This window comes from Drosophila subpulchrella, chromosome 3R (genome assembly GCF_014743375.2).
Source record: "Drosophila subpulchrella strain 33 F10 #4 breed RU33 chromosome 3R, RU_Dsub_v1.1 Primary Assembly, whole genome shotgun sequence".
In the NCBI taxonomy this organism is placed as follows: Eukaryota; Metazoa; Arthropoda; class Insecta; order Diptera; family Drosophilidae; genus Drosophila; species Drosophila subpulchrella.
The window spans coordinates 14177694-14193078 of NC_050609.1; the positions used below are offsets into that span (position 1 = coordinate 14177694).

The 15385-nt window shown below is 42.6% G+C and overlaps 2 protein-coding genes across 2 annotated transcripts; both read left to right on the forward strand.

Annotated features, from left to right (window-relative positions):
- The first annotated feature begins 11368 nt into the window (after positions 1 to 11368).
- LOC119545715 lies at positions 11369 to 13045 on the forward strand. The gene has a single exon (XM_037851524.1). The coding sequence runs from the start codon at positions 11369 to 11371 to the stop codon at positions 13043 to 13045; it is 1677 nt and encodes a 558-aa protein (XP_037707452.1).
- Positions 13046 to 13358: 313 nt separating this feature from the next.
- Positions 13359 to 14996, forward strand: LOC119545731. Its single transcript, XM_037851551.1, has one exon. It carries the CDS (start codon positions 13359 to 13361, stop codon positions 14994 to 14996), a length of 1638 nt encoding a protein of 545 aa, XP_037707479.1.
- The last annotated feature ends 389 nt before the right edge of the window (positions 14997 to 15385 follow it).

Sequence of the window (15385 nt, forward strand, 5' to 3'; positions counted from 1 at the left end):
AAGGCAACAACAAGAAAAAGCCGCTAAAAGCGCTTAGCCAAGAAAACCTGTTGCCCACCACCGATCGCTGCCAGCGTCGTTCGTTGCTTCGTGTTTATCGCGAATCTCTCTCGCACTCTCTCTCTCTTAGCCACAAACTCTCTGGGCCTTCCAGTGGAGAGCAGCTGGCTTAGCGGTTCATTTCCAGTTGGCTGCAATATCAGTTGCCGATCAGCTTTTGACCAATAAAAAAGGGGTTCCAAGTCGGGTGTCTGGAACGACGTTGACTGCGCCGCTGGCAGCATTTTGGCCAACAAAGAGAAAGAAACTTGGCTAAGAGAGAAAGACAGAGTCGAGCTGCTCTTTCGGGCCACTTGCTTAGGGCCAAAACGGACTGATAAGAAATTGAATAAAATTATATGAATTTCATTAGGCCGCCTCAAAAAACGAGCACACATTTCCTGGCCAGCCACGCCTGGACATTACGGCTATCGCGGCTCATTTATCGGGCCAAAAAGGAAGCGAAAAGTGCTTGTGAGAATATACTTTTATTTCAAATTTCAGATACAAATCATAATTGAAAGGGGCACACGTCCAAAGGTTGCGACTTTGACAATTTAATTGTCACACGCCCGCCACTTTTGGTCAGCCGGGAAGGCAGCACGAACTTGCCGCCTCGAACTCTATTAACGAAGCCAATTGACGGACACTTGAATGGGCAGCCGCTGTCATTGGCAAAAAGGGGGGATGCCCCTGAGAAAGGGGGTTCAGCAGGGGGGCGGTGGGACCCCAACGGACCACCGAACGGCATTAACATAAACAAGTGTTGCAGGAGTCGCGAGCTGCAAAAGGGTAACAGAAACATCCCGAACATTGTCATAAATAACGCGACAATGACAACTTGTTTGCGCGAAATCGGAATTGGAGCTGCGATTGGCATGGCTGATGGTGCACTTGGAGAAAATAATTGAGCTAAGTAGGTCAGCAAAAAATATTAAGAATAATCTGAGTAGGATTTTCATAACCATAAATAGGATTCCTAAAAAAAGGTTAAAAAATATGAAGAATTGTATAAAGGGTATATCCAAGTTTCTAAAATTCTAGAATGAAAAGTTTTTCTGATTCTTTGTAGGGTTCTCTACTTCAGGGCATTTGTAAATCAGAAGGAAGTAGGAAAGTAGTAATCTCTTTACGAAAATGGGTGTTTGAAATATGTTAATAAATTTTCACAATGTTTGTAAATTTTTGTATCCTTAAGTTATGGTTTTATTTTAGTTAATGGATAAGTGTACTTATAAATTATTATTTATATTAAGTTATAACATTTCTTAATTATAAACTTAACTTTAGATGAAAATATAGTTGCTAAATTGTATTACTTGAGTCATGAAATAATTTAAATTAAATGTTAATGTTACTTGTTATATATAATAATTATTCAAATCAAATATTTTTTATAAATGTACTTAGTTTTATGCAGCTATTTTAGCTTCCATGTAGAGTATTATTTAGCTTTTGAATACTTTGGAAAACAGTACGGAAACTGAAATTCTAAATTCCTTAGACTGATTTTCTTCAGTGCAGCGGTACTGCTATCGCACTCGGAATCGGAATCGCGGCCTAATGCAGCAATTGACGTGCGGCGTTTGCACCTAGCCGAGTATTTGATGCGTCCGCAGGTCCCAGAGGCGGAGGCCACATAAAAGTGGCGCGGCAATTGCCAACTTTGGTCACTGCCGGCGACAAGTGTAAAACGACTGTCTCCAGGAGTCGGCGCTGGGATCTCGGATATTATAGTTGGATCATGGGGCTTGGATCTTTGGCCGAGTGCTCCTCCTGGCACAGAATCGCCATTCGCGACAGTGTGTTTGTGTGTTTATGGCAGCTGCCGTTTGATACTCATTCAAGTGCCGCCTAACATGATTTCGGTGTCATCTGCTTTTCAGCTTTAATATTGCCTGTTTAATGTGACATTTGCTGTAGCCGTTGCCGCTGTTGGGCTCCTGCATTATTTATGAGCTTTGGATCGGATAGGATCGAATCGAATCGAAACGAATTCGGATTCAATCCCCACATTCACCATCCCATTCGCTCTCACCATAGAGGCTTATGGCCCCTGGATGGCATCTTAAACGTTTCCCATTTTTAATTTAGTGATGATTGATGTCTTGTCCACGTCGCCTTGACAACGACACACTTGACTCTCCACTGGACCCGTCTGCCCCACGTCGGACTCGCATTTGGCTCTGGTTCGCCTGTGGGGATACGCAGCTGTGTCTTTGGCACAAAAGTCAATTAAGCCGCGATTTAAATGCTGCCAGGGTCATGCCTTGGGAAAGGAGTGCCCGTGCCATGGGAAGCTGGTATTAGCCTGCTCTCAACTGGCCAGCAAATGGTCCTCGGCTACGTGCGGCTGACTGGCCACAAAATGGGGCCCAGAGAGCGCCATTTGACCTGATTTTATTTGCACTATTTTACTTTTATTGCTCACTGTTCCGCGTGCACTGTGAGAATTTCTGAGATGGTGCTCTTCAGCAGCAAGATTTAGAAAAAGTGTATCAAATTAATAAGGATTTAAGTAAGTTATAAACTTAAACCGATTCCTAGTTGATATTTAAAAATAATACAAACACACTGATTGAAAAATAATTAAAAAAATGTATTTTGAGAACTGATACTATAATTTAGTTCTTAAGTCTTATTATTTTTGCTCTTTACTAACGTACTTCCTTAAAATTTCGTAATTATATTTTATATTTTAATAACTATTTTAAAAACTTTCAAATATGCTTATTATAGTCTTTTAATTATTTACCAGAATCCTTCTTTTTAAATATTTCAAATTAAATTTCAGAAACTAAATGTTTGAATTAAGCGCATTTTCAATGGGCTTAAAGCGGATTTTTCATATTTCAAATGTAAAATGTGTACATTTAAAAATTTTTCTCCAAGTGTTTGATCGCATTTTGAATGAATGGGAAGCCATTGCGCACTTCTCCCGGTGCAGGGCAATGATGCGGAACCGAATACGAAATGAAATTGCATCCACAAATTGCCAGGGCGACGGCCATCGACAATTTCATTTTTTAACCGCCGAGTGCGGCTGCTCCTGCTCCTGCTGGCTGCTGGCTGCTTCCATTTGGAAGCCGAAGTGCGGTTCAAAAGGTTTGCCAAATTATAAATTAAAAGTAAATCGAATCGAATGCTTAGCCATTTGTCTATGAACTTGAAAGTGCCTGGCGATGTGAAAGCCGCGGCTCAGGGGTCAGCTCCAAATACAAATACCCATCGAATCCAAAACGAAATCCCCAACCGGAGCGTTGCAGGTGCATGTCAAATCCGTTTGTCAGCGTCAGCATCTCGGTCGTGTGTTTTTCCAGCTTGTTCTAATTTGCATGCAAACGGATCTGCGGACCGGACTAGAGACCAGAGTGGTCTAGAGTGGACTTTACAGCGGCGACCTGCCACAAGCCATGACGAATTACTTGACACCCGGACGGGCCATAAAAACGGCGATCGCTTTTTGGCGGGGGCGTTCCATTTGGCCCCGGTTCTTTGGTCATGGCCAAAATCTGGTTCTGCCGGCAATTTCAATTGCTATTGATGGGGCTTTCGGAAAGGCAGGTTCAGTTTCCCCCTGCTAATTGCAATTGTCGCTTGATGGCCAAGACATCTCTCTTTCGGCTGATTTACGGCCAAACATCGACGCTTGATGAGCTGGTCGTCAGCTTTTAGTGCGTGCATCACTCATTGTTACAGTTAGAGAGCTGGCAGCTCTAATTTAATTTAAATGCATCCCGCCAAAGCGACACCCGCCGCTGTCGCTCGTTTGTCTGCCTGGAGCTTCGGTTACCAACGCCATCTCCCAGTCCCAGTCCCAGTCCAAGCGGATCTTGCTCCACATCCACTATAACAACCACATCCACTATAACATCCACTTGGCTGCAGGTTTTCGAGTGTGTTTGCCTTGGTGGCGGTGAAATTTCGCCCGCCTCGCGTGGGCGTTTTGACTCAAATGCCTTCAGCCGGTCTTTACGGACGCCGTTTCAATGCGCTTTAATTTCTATGGCCCCGCACAAGATTGCAATTCATTTCCCTGCCATTTGGCGGGCAGCGCTGACACACAATTAAATTCTCACACACAACGAGAAATTTACTTAAATATTATACAATTTACAAGCCACTAAAAGGGGTGCTCTTTCTATTTAAAATACTTAAATTATATTTAAAATTCAAAAAATATTATTGGCAAGTCCTTATGTCTAGTTAAAACTTTCCTGTTGGAAAATAAAATTTAAATAAAGAAATTTAGAGAGTTCAGCCGTCGCTTAAAATGTAAATTGTAACATAGAGTTTTAAAGAACTTAACCACAAACTCATATAAGTATCCCACGTTAAATTCGGAGTCCTAATATTTAAGTTATGGAATTTTTAAGTTCAGTTTTGCGTTCGGACATGAAAATTAGTTAAAAATATGATCCCGGTATAAAAAAAAATATTTTAATGTAGAGTATTAGGGAATTCCACCACCAACTTGTAAAGGTATCCCACGTCTAAATCGGAATCCAATTACCCAAATTATGAAAATTAGAAGGGCATTTTTGGGTTCCCAGTGTGAAAGCCATTGGTAATACCGAAATCTCCGACATGAAAATGGGTTACAATTTTGACCCTCGGTTAAGGGATAAACTTTAATGTAGAAATTTGGAGAATTTAAACACAAACTCATAGAGGTATCCCACGTCTAAATCGGAATAAAAAGGCTCAAGCTATGAAATTTAGAAGTTAGGATTTGGGTACCCAGTCTGAAAACCATTGGGAATACGGAAATATCGGACATGAAAATGGGTTAAAATTTGGACCCTCGCCCAAAAGATAAATTTAAATATAGAAATTTGGAGAACTTAACCACAAACTCATAGAGGTATCCCACGCCTAAATCGGAATTAATTAGCTCAAGTTATGAAATCTAGAAGTTGGGTTTTGGGTACCCAGTCTAAAAACCATTGGGAATACCGAAATCTCCGACATGAAAGTGGGTTTAAACTTGGACCCTCGCCCAAAAGATAAATTTTAATGCAGAAATTCGGAGAATTGAACCACAAACTCATACAGGTATCCCACGTCGAAATCGGAATCCCATAACTTAAGTTATGGAATCTAGAAGTTCAGCTTTTGGGTTCCACTGGAAATACAGAAAAATGGGTTAAAACCCTAGACAATATTAGTAGAATATAAACTAACCTATATATGGAGAAGGCACTTTAAAGACAACTTTCAGAAATTTGAAAATAATGGGGTTCGATTTTTTCCGAGTGCGGACTGTTTTTGGGGACTTCAGCCTTTGACAGTCGGGCAAAGAAACTCCGATCATCATCATAACTCGTGCGAGGGCCTTATCAATTGTCATCGCCGGATCTGATCGCGGTTGTCATCGGGCCGGGCTTATGGCTGTTAATCCATTCTGCCCGCTCTTATCAACATCGCCATCAGCGCAAAAGCGAAAATTTGTTAAACACTAAATGCACTTATTTGTTTTGCGGCAGCGGCAGCCCCAAGAATGCAATCAACGTTGGCCACACAGCAACTGCAACTGCAACTGCTGGAAGTGCAGCAAATGCAGCAACTGCAACTGCAGCTCCCTGGCTGACTTGACTGACTGACAGTGGTTTTTGGCCCGGCTGCTCAGTGGGGAAGCTACTAAAATGAGGCAGTCTCGGGAGCTCCAGAGTTACGTTTTTTTTTCTTATTTTTTCCATTTGACTCCCACGTTTGCGATGGCGCATTGCACAAATTGCATTATTTGCACGCCGCGCAGTTGCAGTCTGGCTGACTGTTGTTGTTAGTATTATCATCAACATTGTTCTTGTTTTTCGGCCTCTTCCTGCGGCACTTGACGCCACGAGAACATAAAAATGCTTTTCAGCACTCGAAATGATGATGACTGTCCTCCGCCCCCTTGTTCGGCTAAACTACTCCAGTCAAAATAGCGTTTTAATAGACGCAACAGCAACAGCAAAGCAAAAAAAAAAAAAAAAGAAGCCCAACACGACCCAGAGCCAAAGTCTGAGCCAAGTCAGTGAACATGTGAAAATACTTTGGCCGAAACCGCCGCGGAAAGGGGAAGTCACAGGAATTGCCAGCACACGCTTTTCTAATTTAAGAACCTTTCGCTGCATGTCCAGAAATTTGACATCAACTTGCCGCTTGCTGGCCAAATTTGTTGTTATCTAAGCCACAAACGGAATCCAGTTAGCTGCGTCAGTCGGAAGAGCAAACAAAGGGGGCTTCAAAAGGGGCTAAGGGGCCAAGGGGGTTTTCAAAAACGGCTAGACGCCCTGTTGGCTTAAACACTTGACTTGCCCCATTTGCTGCCGGGGTGGTGGGTGTTGCTGTTGCAGTTGATGTTGCTGTTGCTGCTGCTCTTGATGTTGCTGGTGTAATGAGCAACCACTGCAACTGTTGAGCTGGCAAGTGAAGTGCTCATCATGACAGCTGCAAAATGCAAGGCGAAGATGATTTATAATTGTCATAGACTTCCTGGTTTTGTTGTTTAAACGGGCGATGAGTGAAAAGCCGAGCACTGCCATCACGAATCATATCCATGGCAGATACATTTCAGCACCTGCTGCCAGCAGTGCTCATGATGGCACTCCCCATCGAGGGGGAGAATCTACGGGAGAATTCAACTAGACAGGCGGATGACGGCTATTCAGAATTTCAGCAGTCCAATTTTTACTTATTTAAAGTCAATTTAGAATTTATCACAAGTATTACATATTTTTATATGATAAGAAAAATATTATTTCATTGAATGAACCGTTTTAGGATTCGATTAAATAGGCAGATGAGTGCGATTTAGAATTATTATAACTATTTACCTACTTATATCTATTGTGCGTTCATAAAATCGTATATTAAAATAAAAGCATTTTTAAATTTAGGACATAAATAGATTGAAAAATCTTTTCATCGAAATTCTTTATCTATTTGTTTGAACCAAAAAAATATTTAAATGAAATTTACCGGAACAAATTTAGGTTTGTTCACTTCAGCCTTTAACGAGTTCAAGTTATTATGGCAAAATCAAGTTTTCTCTTAATGTTTATATTCATCAAAAGCTGCTTTGATTTTGTATGTTTATGTCAATATAAACATTTTATTGATGCTGTTATGAATGCTTTTAAATTGAGTTTAAGGTTGAAAACACTAGCCTCTTGAAAGATCTTTATTAAAGCCATATAAAACGATTTAAGAGACACGCTTACAGTCATAAATGATAAATCAATAGATAATAATGGATGAATATATAGTTAAAGCAAATAAGAGCTACACATTAAGAATAATTAGCCAGCAAAAAATTGTAATTTCAATGGCTCATTCCCGGATTTATTACGCCACTGGAGCAGTGGCTCAAATTCCGTTTCCTTCAGTGGGGAGCAGTTCCGCATCCAACAATAGCCACCGCAAATGGCCAAGAGGCAACCGAGTTATGCAACTCCAGTCAGCCGACGACGGCTAGGCAATGGCGGGCAATTAATTTAATTGCAAACGGCATGAGAGCTCGCCACGCCCTGAATTTATTTTAATTAGCCCGATATTCGCTTCATTATATTTACATACATCAACTGCAGCCCCGGCGACCCGGCCAAGCGAAGCGCAGCGCTGCCCAGAAATAGTTCGGTCTAATAAGTGGCATTTATAATTTTATTGACTGCCAGGCCAACCCAGCGAACAGCACCAAACAGCCACAAAAGATTGCGGGGCGATCGATTGATGGCGAGTTCTGAGATTCAGTTTTGAAATCCGCTGCAGCAGAAGCGCCGGCGGCTCTGAAAATTTGGACATATGCCAGTCTGTGTTTTTTTTTCTTTTTTTGGCCAGGTCGATACTAAATTTTTCGACATTAGTTGGCAATTTTTGCTGTGGCCCAAAGCTGTCACGCCGACAGAACGTCAAGGAGAGATCACAGAAATGGGAGAAACTTTTATTTTTAATAGGGAATTTCGAGTGCTCTCATATGAGATTCCACAAAGATAGAGATAAATATTGACTTCAAAAAATGAATAAGGATTTTGAATTATGTTTATCTATCCAACTAACAAATGAACTCAAAAAAGAATTTGACTATACTTTGGTCCTTAAAACTATATTGTTTTAAGAATAAGAAATTCATGGGGGATATATAAAAACCCAAATAGTAAAAAAAATGGGGATGGAGATTTGAATTGAATTTATAAGATACAAATATCAATAAAACCTTTTAAGGGACCCAAGGTCAAAAAGTTATAGTTTACCCTTATATTACAGGAATTTCCTTAGAAATTCAATGCCTACTTCACGTAACTGGAACTGGAACCCCTTGGAAAGGGTACAAACCCCAAGAGCCACAACACATTTGCCACATTTTGACTTCTCGTCAGAGGGCGATGTTGTTCCGCTGGCCGGGGTAGTGTTTGCTAAACAGGCACACTTCGAGCCGGATCGGATCTGGTCGGAACGGAACGGATCTGAGCGGAATGGAATAAGGCTGGCTGGCTGACTGGCTGACTGGCTGGATTGGCCCCAGACCCTGACATATTCCTCGTTGACGGTGCACGACTTGGCATGGAGGAGCAGGACGGGCTCCAACGCCCTGGAGCTGATCCAAGGCGGATCGGGGGCATCATTATGATGTGACTGTGACGGGCGGGCAACCTTTCGGGAGGGGCTGTGCTCGCCCTGCATTTGCAACATTTTCATTTTCATTTTCATTTTCGTTTGGTGGCTCGGCTCGTTTCCCTGCCATGTGGCACATTTATCAGAAAATGCCCACTGACATTTGGCCAGCCACTTGAACTGGGTTAGCAGTGCAGCCCAGCTCAGCGCTCATTAATTTTATTTGTTGCCAAAAAAAAAAGGGAAAACCAAAAAAAAAAAAATGATTACTTGGCTCGACCGCGGGGCATCACTACAATCCGGATTTCTCAATACGCAATTTCTGTACGAGATTTCGAGATTTACCAAATTGAATTGGACAACGGATCTGATCGAATCGATCAGAATGTGTAATTAAAGGGCGATTGAGAGTCGAAGGGCGGTCCGGGCCCTAATGAATGCCGGCTGCTAATTAAGTTTTTAATGATCCACATTTGGGGCGTACAAGCTGGCAAATCAATTAGCGCCCGCAGCCGTCTAACAATGTGGCCAACAAATGATTTTGGCCCAGACCGAAATGGTTTTGACAATTGCAGCCGAACTACGCCCAAACGCGGAGCGCAATCTCTGATGTAATCTGTGGCCAATTGGCGTCGTTGGCCTGAAATATGTTTTATCGCATTTATTATCAGCTGCACCAAATCGTCTATAATTGAAAAACTGTTAACTAGATTAGCTGCCATTAGATGGAGCGATCGGGGGGCCAGCCAGGCCAAGTGGGCTCCAGTCTCTGGGTGTCTGTCTCTGGGTTCCAGATCCATATCCAGTTTGTGGTCCACTGCCGCTGTGGGAGATAAGTCTGTAATCGACTCATAGACTCGGCCAAAATGGCGCTGGCCAGGTACATAAATAAAGTGCGGCTGCCCCAATGGGACATGCCATCCATTCTCCGTTTTTCTCAAATTTTCTTTATTTATTTAAGTGCCACCAAATCAGACTGCTCTTTGAAATCTAATTAAGTTGTTTAAGTGGAATTTGTGGCCATAAAATTATGCAAATCGACTAGTGGTGCTACCCCACTCGATAGGCATACTCTGCGGATGCATATTTGCATTGGTAATTTGCACGCCAAAAGCCCACAAAGCCTCGGGGGCCTCGGCTCTTTGGATCGTAAATCATTAGTGGGTGAGTTACGGTTATGTTATGTTATGTTATTTGTATGTTTTTTCCCTCTCAAGCGCCACTAAAATATTGAGCAGAAAGTAATTGCATTTTATTGCAGAATTTAAGGGTGTGAGCTCTGGAGCGGAAAAGTTCTCAGGCCCCTTTGGAAAGCCATTAGTTTTCGTCATAAAAATCGACTTTTACGAGTGTAAGTCACATGATTTCTTGATTTCTTGAGGAGAATACCCATATGAATATGCCCACACAGGTGCATAAAGATGTCAACGCTTAACTTATCAAGCCAGACAAACACGAACACCGAAACGCCAACGACGATGATGCGACAACGATGTTAATACAATAAAACCACTGTAATTTCTGCTTTCGGTTTATTTGCGTGTCGCTGCTGGTCACAAAAAAAGAAAAAGAATCGAAAAAAATACAAGTAGCGCCCACCGCTGACCGTTTATCAAACAACAATAAACTGTAATTTATGAAAAATGCCTGTAAAATGACGATAAAACAAGTGCCACGACCACGACGACACCACCGAAAGCCAAAGCAGCAAAATGCTGCTGTGCAGATGATGATGATGACATGGCTGCCAGTCTTGGTCTTGTGCGCATCCAGTGGGTGGTTTGGATGCATGGAGGCATGCTGGAGTCATGGCGGAGTGGCCAAGAAGACAACAATTCATTTGGATGGTATGCACCTCGGGGGAGGGCAAGAAGTGGGGGGTCGTGGGTTAGCGGGTTCGGCGATCCCCAGCTGCATCTTCACATTTGGCCCGGGCATTTGACCATTGTCAACACGCTGGTTTGTTGTTCGGCTCGCCGGCAATTGTCTTTGTGGCCAGTTGGTGAAGCTATACTGAGGTATATCCAATCATGTATATACCAAGGAATAAAATTTGTAAAAAATAAAATATTTGTTTATGAAATTTATAAAACTATTCACCTTATTACAATATTTTTATCTACAATTTCATTTGTCTTGTATATACCATTCAAGAATCCCAATTTACTTTAATATATCATTTACTGCTTTAACATTTACATCATCATTTATGTAGAATTTTAGCTATGTTAATATCTGTCATATAATGGATTTGTAATAAAAGTACAATATTTCTTAAAATCTGATCCTAAATTCTCCTGGTTTTCTAAATAATCCATACGACTTTTTACCTCTTCCTTTCGTAGCTCTTACCTAAGACATAAGCACACTTCCTATCCCTATAAAATGTGTTTTCAGTATTCTCTATTTTAGGGTACCTGCTCTTCGAATACTCCCACCTGCAGCATTCTCCTCTGTTTATTTGGGTCACTCTGGCGACAGGTCAGACAAGCCACAATTTTGTGCGTCTCAACTTTTGCTTTCGAGCGTTGGCGCGAGCTCCTTTGCATTTACCATATCGCATTGTATTCAAAAACGCTCCTGCACTTGCATTCGAAATGAGTGGTCGAAAGGGTTCTGCAAGTCAGCCCTTAAATATGCTGACTCTTTCAAATCGGAAAGAAAACAATGGTAGTTGGGTCTTAAAAGGCAGGTCCAACCCTTCAATGTGCCACTAGTATATCATTCAACCATGTGGCAACAAGTGGAGTTCGTAGAGACCCCTAATTGGACTCGAGCTGAGGTTCTTCAGCGGTTCTGGACACATTTAAGGGTGGAGACACAATTCCGAACCTTACTATACTATCGCTTGAGCTCCTGTGACTGCTGGTTCGAAGAGGTTTTGGGTTCTACTGATAACTCAACGACTTTGCTGTGGAACGATCGGACTTACCCACATTATCTGAGACACCGACAGGATATGGACATATTGGCAGTGGCTTGTCTGAGATTCGCGCATTATAATGAAGTTCTGCTCTCGTTAAGCTTAATGCTGGATCAAATACTTAGTGTGCCTGTGGTATTGCAGCTTTGTAAAGAGGAAGATCCTATTGAAGAACAGAAATCCGCCTGGTTATTATTAAAAAGAAGTCAAGAGTTAAAGATGCCAAATGTGCTGCTGCTCTCGTGGAACTTTTTCACCTCCAGGGCATTTTACGCTTTTGATTTGTTTCCGAAATTAAAAGTTACAAAACTAATATATCAAGGGATCCTCACCCTTTTTCCCTATAAGCTGGGAAACCTGCAAGGACATCCCATTCGCACGCTGCCAGATAATTCTCAACCACATACCATTGTGCGAAAAATGGAAAATGGATCCTTTGACATTTCCGGTCCCATCTGGCAATTTCTGATCGAATTCGCTCAACATATAAATGGCAGTCTGCAGCTGCCCATGGAGCCAGTTTCTGCGAAAACCCTAAGATACGTGCAGGTCCAGGACTTGGTAAGGAACCAAACCTTGGATATAGCGGCCAGCTTGAGACCCTATAGTCATGTGCAGCGTTCTAACAATCACATCTTTGGCTATCCCTTGATGGTGGGTAATTGGTGCGTGATGTTGCCAACGGAAAGAGTAATAACCAGCCATGAGGCGTGGATCAGGTTGATGGAGTCACCTTGGATCTGGCTCTTTTTGCTATGCCTATACATTTTGCACACCTGGTTGATCCATCGAATACGTGTATCTTATCCCACCATTCATCTGATAAAACCTTTAGCATTCCTGGCGATTATCTGCTTTCTTCAGGCCCAACTTTCGGCCTACTTTATTCGACCCCAACAGTTTAGTCATATAACCAATATGGATGAGGTAGTGCAAGCTGGTCTAAAAATTAGGGGAATGCGTGGAGAGTTCATGGAATACCCAATTGATATGAAGAGTAGGTACGCCTCCACCTTTCTGCTGCATGATTTCTTCTTTGACTTGATCAAATACCGGGACAGTTTCAATACCTCATATGGATATACAATGACCTCTATTAAGTGGAATTTATACAAGGAGGCTCAGCGGAACTTCCGGCGACCTTTGTTCCGATACTCGCAGGACATATGTATACAGAAGCTCTCACTTTTCTCCCTAATTATGCAAAGCAACTGCTTATATCGCTACCAAATAAAGCAGTTCCTCCACCGATTGCACGAAGCGGGCCTTATTCGCCTTTGGTATCGACGATCCTACGACGTCATGGTGAAAATAGGACATTTTCCTTATGGGGACTTCAACACATCACACCAGACACATGCCATACGGTGGTCGGAATGGCTTTATGTGTTAGCAGTATTTGGTATTGGGCTTTTATTTTCAACGGTTGTGTTCGTCATCGAGCTCACTGTTCACTATGTAAATGTTTACTTGCAAAACTTGTAACTTGCGTCGTAGGAGTAAATAAAAATCATACCTATAACAGGGTAAAATGATATAGGGCTTAATGTTTTCAGGAAATATTCTTCTATATAAGCTATACCATGAAAGTAGTTTCGGCATTGAGAATTGTTAAGTAATGGGTATCCAAAAACTGAGTTGGTAGTCTCTGAAACTTAGTTATTTTTACCACTAATTCAAATGAAGTCCATAAATAAGTAAAAGTTCTGGCGCCTCAGTAACATTTTCGGCGATAAAGTAAATACCTTATACCTTATATCATGTAGTATCATCCCTAGGACAAAGTCAGTGCTCGGAGATGTCTTCAACTAGTAGTACTATTCACACAAAACTCGTGTCGCTCATAAGCCGAGGTCAGGAATTGACCAGCATTTTCTTTTATGTTCCTGTAAAAGAAAAGTGCCACTTAGAGGACACGCTTTCTTCAGCCACTTGGGGTCTGCCTTTGGTGATCTGGCGTTCGGATAGGACAGTGATACTAAATGGATTTCTCGGCGAGGGACTGCTGGTGCTGGCCTGTCTTCAAGGAGTCCATTGGAGGGCTTTTCTGGGCAGCCTATCAAGGAGTTTAAAGAACCTAAGACAGGCCAGAGTACTTATTGAGTTTATGGAGGAGAGGAATGCAAATCTTGTGTATCAAGTGCTATATTTTTGTCTAAGCCAGGATATGATTAATGTTAATGTTATTTTTAACGATTTTGAGGAGACCCAAATGGTGAGCAGCTTTGAGGCCTATCCGGAGTTTGAAATGGTGAACCAAACTTTTACAGAGGACACCCAAGTTAGTGACCTGTATCCAAATAAGATGGTAGACCTACGAGGCGGTAGTATCCGTACCATGCCGGACTACTCAGAGCCAAATACAATTCTCTACCAAGACAAGTGGGGCAACAAGAAGATACTGGGCTACTTGTGGGACATCTTGGAGGCCTATGCCCGAAAACACAATGCCCAGCTGCAAGTGGTCAATAAGTATGCGGATGGCAGGACCCTTAACTATATAGAAGTCCTAGATGTGGCCCAAAACGGTCTTATAGATATTGCAGCCAGCATACAGCCCATGTCTATGGGTGCCCTAGATCGCGTTCACGAGGTGTCCTATCCGGTGAGTCAGGCCAGCTGGTGCACCATGTTGCCGGTGGAGAGGCAACTCGATGTGTCCGAGTTGCTATCCCGAGTGCTGCCTTATACAACGTTTGCTCTGCTGATTTTTCTCTGGATTATTTACGAGGTGCTGAAAGGACGATGGAGACGTTATCAGAGGCTCCAGAGGATTGGCTGGCTGGTACTAGCCACATTGGTTACTTCTTACTATTTAGGCAAACTATTCACTCTCTTCGCAGATCCTCCATCCTTACCACCCATTGATAACCTAGCCGCTTTGATAGAATCTCCAGTGCGTATAATCACTACAAGATCTGAGTACTCTACCATTCAGTTCACCCAGCGCACCAAATACTCTGGTGCATTCCGTTTGGTCTTAAAAAGCTCTACACTCATTGGCTTACGCAATGGCCTGAACACTTCCTATGGCTATACAGTAACCAGTGAAAAATGGAAAATGTACAAGGAGCAGCAGAAGCGTAGCTCCAGGCCCTTGTTTCGGTACTCCAAGGATCTGTGCTTCTACGAGATGGTTTCATTTGGCCTGGTCATTCCTGAGAACTCGGCGCATCGGGCTCCTTTACACGACTTTACCCTGTTACTATGGCAGTCCGGGCTCCATGATTTTTGGGTGGCTAGGGGTTTCCACTATATGGTAAAGGCGGGTAAGATTCACTTGGCGGATACGAAGGAAAGTTATCGGCCTGAAACCCTCAACATCTCGGATTTGAGACATGTCCTAGTACTTTACTTTTCTGGGGTGCTAATTAGCCTGGTTCTGTTTACCTGCGAGCTATTTGTCAGCTGGGTAAGCTACTGGTTGGGCTTTTAATTGTTCACGGGGCAATTACGGCGATGGCGTTCGATAAAACCAGCCGGTTCCGGTAAACCCTCAACTCTAATAATAAAGACAAGTCAGGATAAAAAAGAAAACAAAAACAAATGAAAACTTTGTGTTTTACTTCGTGACGGTGACAAGGGTTCCTGGGGCTGGAGATTCGGGCAAGGAGACAGTAGTTAACAATGCTGTTGAATGGTTTCCTACCGTCTTACACCTTCGAGCTGGGCTGGAAATAAATGCAAATTGCCTCCTACGAAGTCACCGCAGCGACACGACGGGCACCACGAAATGAGACCCCAATCGAGGGGAGATGAACCACTGAACCACCGAACCACTGAGCCATCAGACAACCGCAGCAGATCCACCAAATTATGTAAAAA

Bases quoted from the DNA above. Each gene is read 5' to 3' on its own strand.
- LOC119545715 (XM_037851524.1), top strand. From the start codon at position 11,369: ATGTGGCAACAAGTGGAGTTCGTAGAGACCCCTAATTGGACTCGAGCT.
- LOC119545731 (XM_037851551.1), top strand. From the start codon at position 13,359: ATGTCTTCAACTAGTAGTACTATTCACACAAAACTCGTGTCGCTCATA.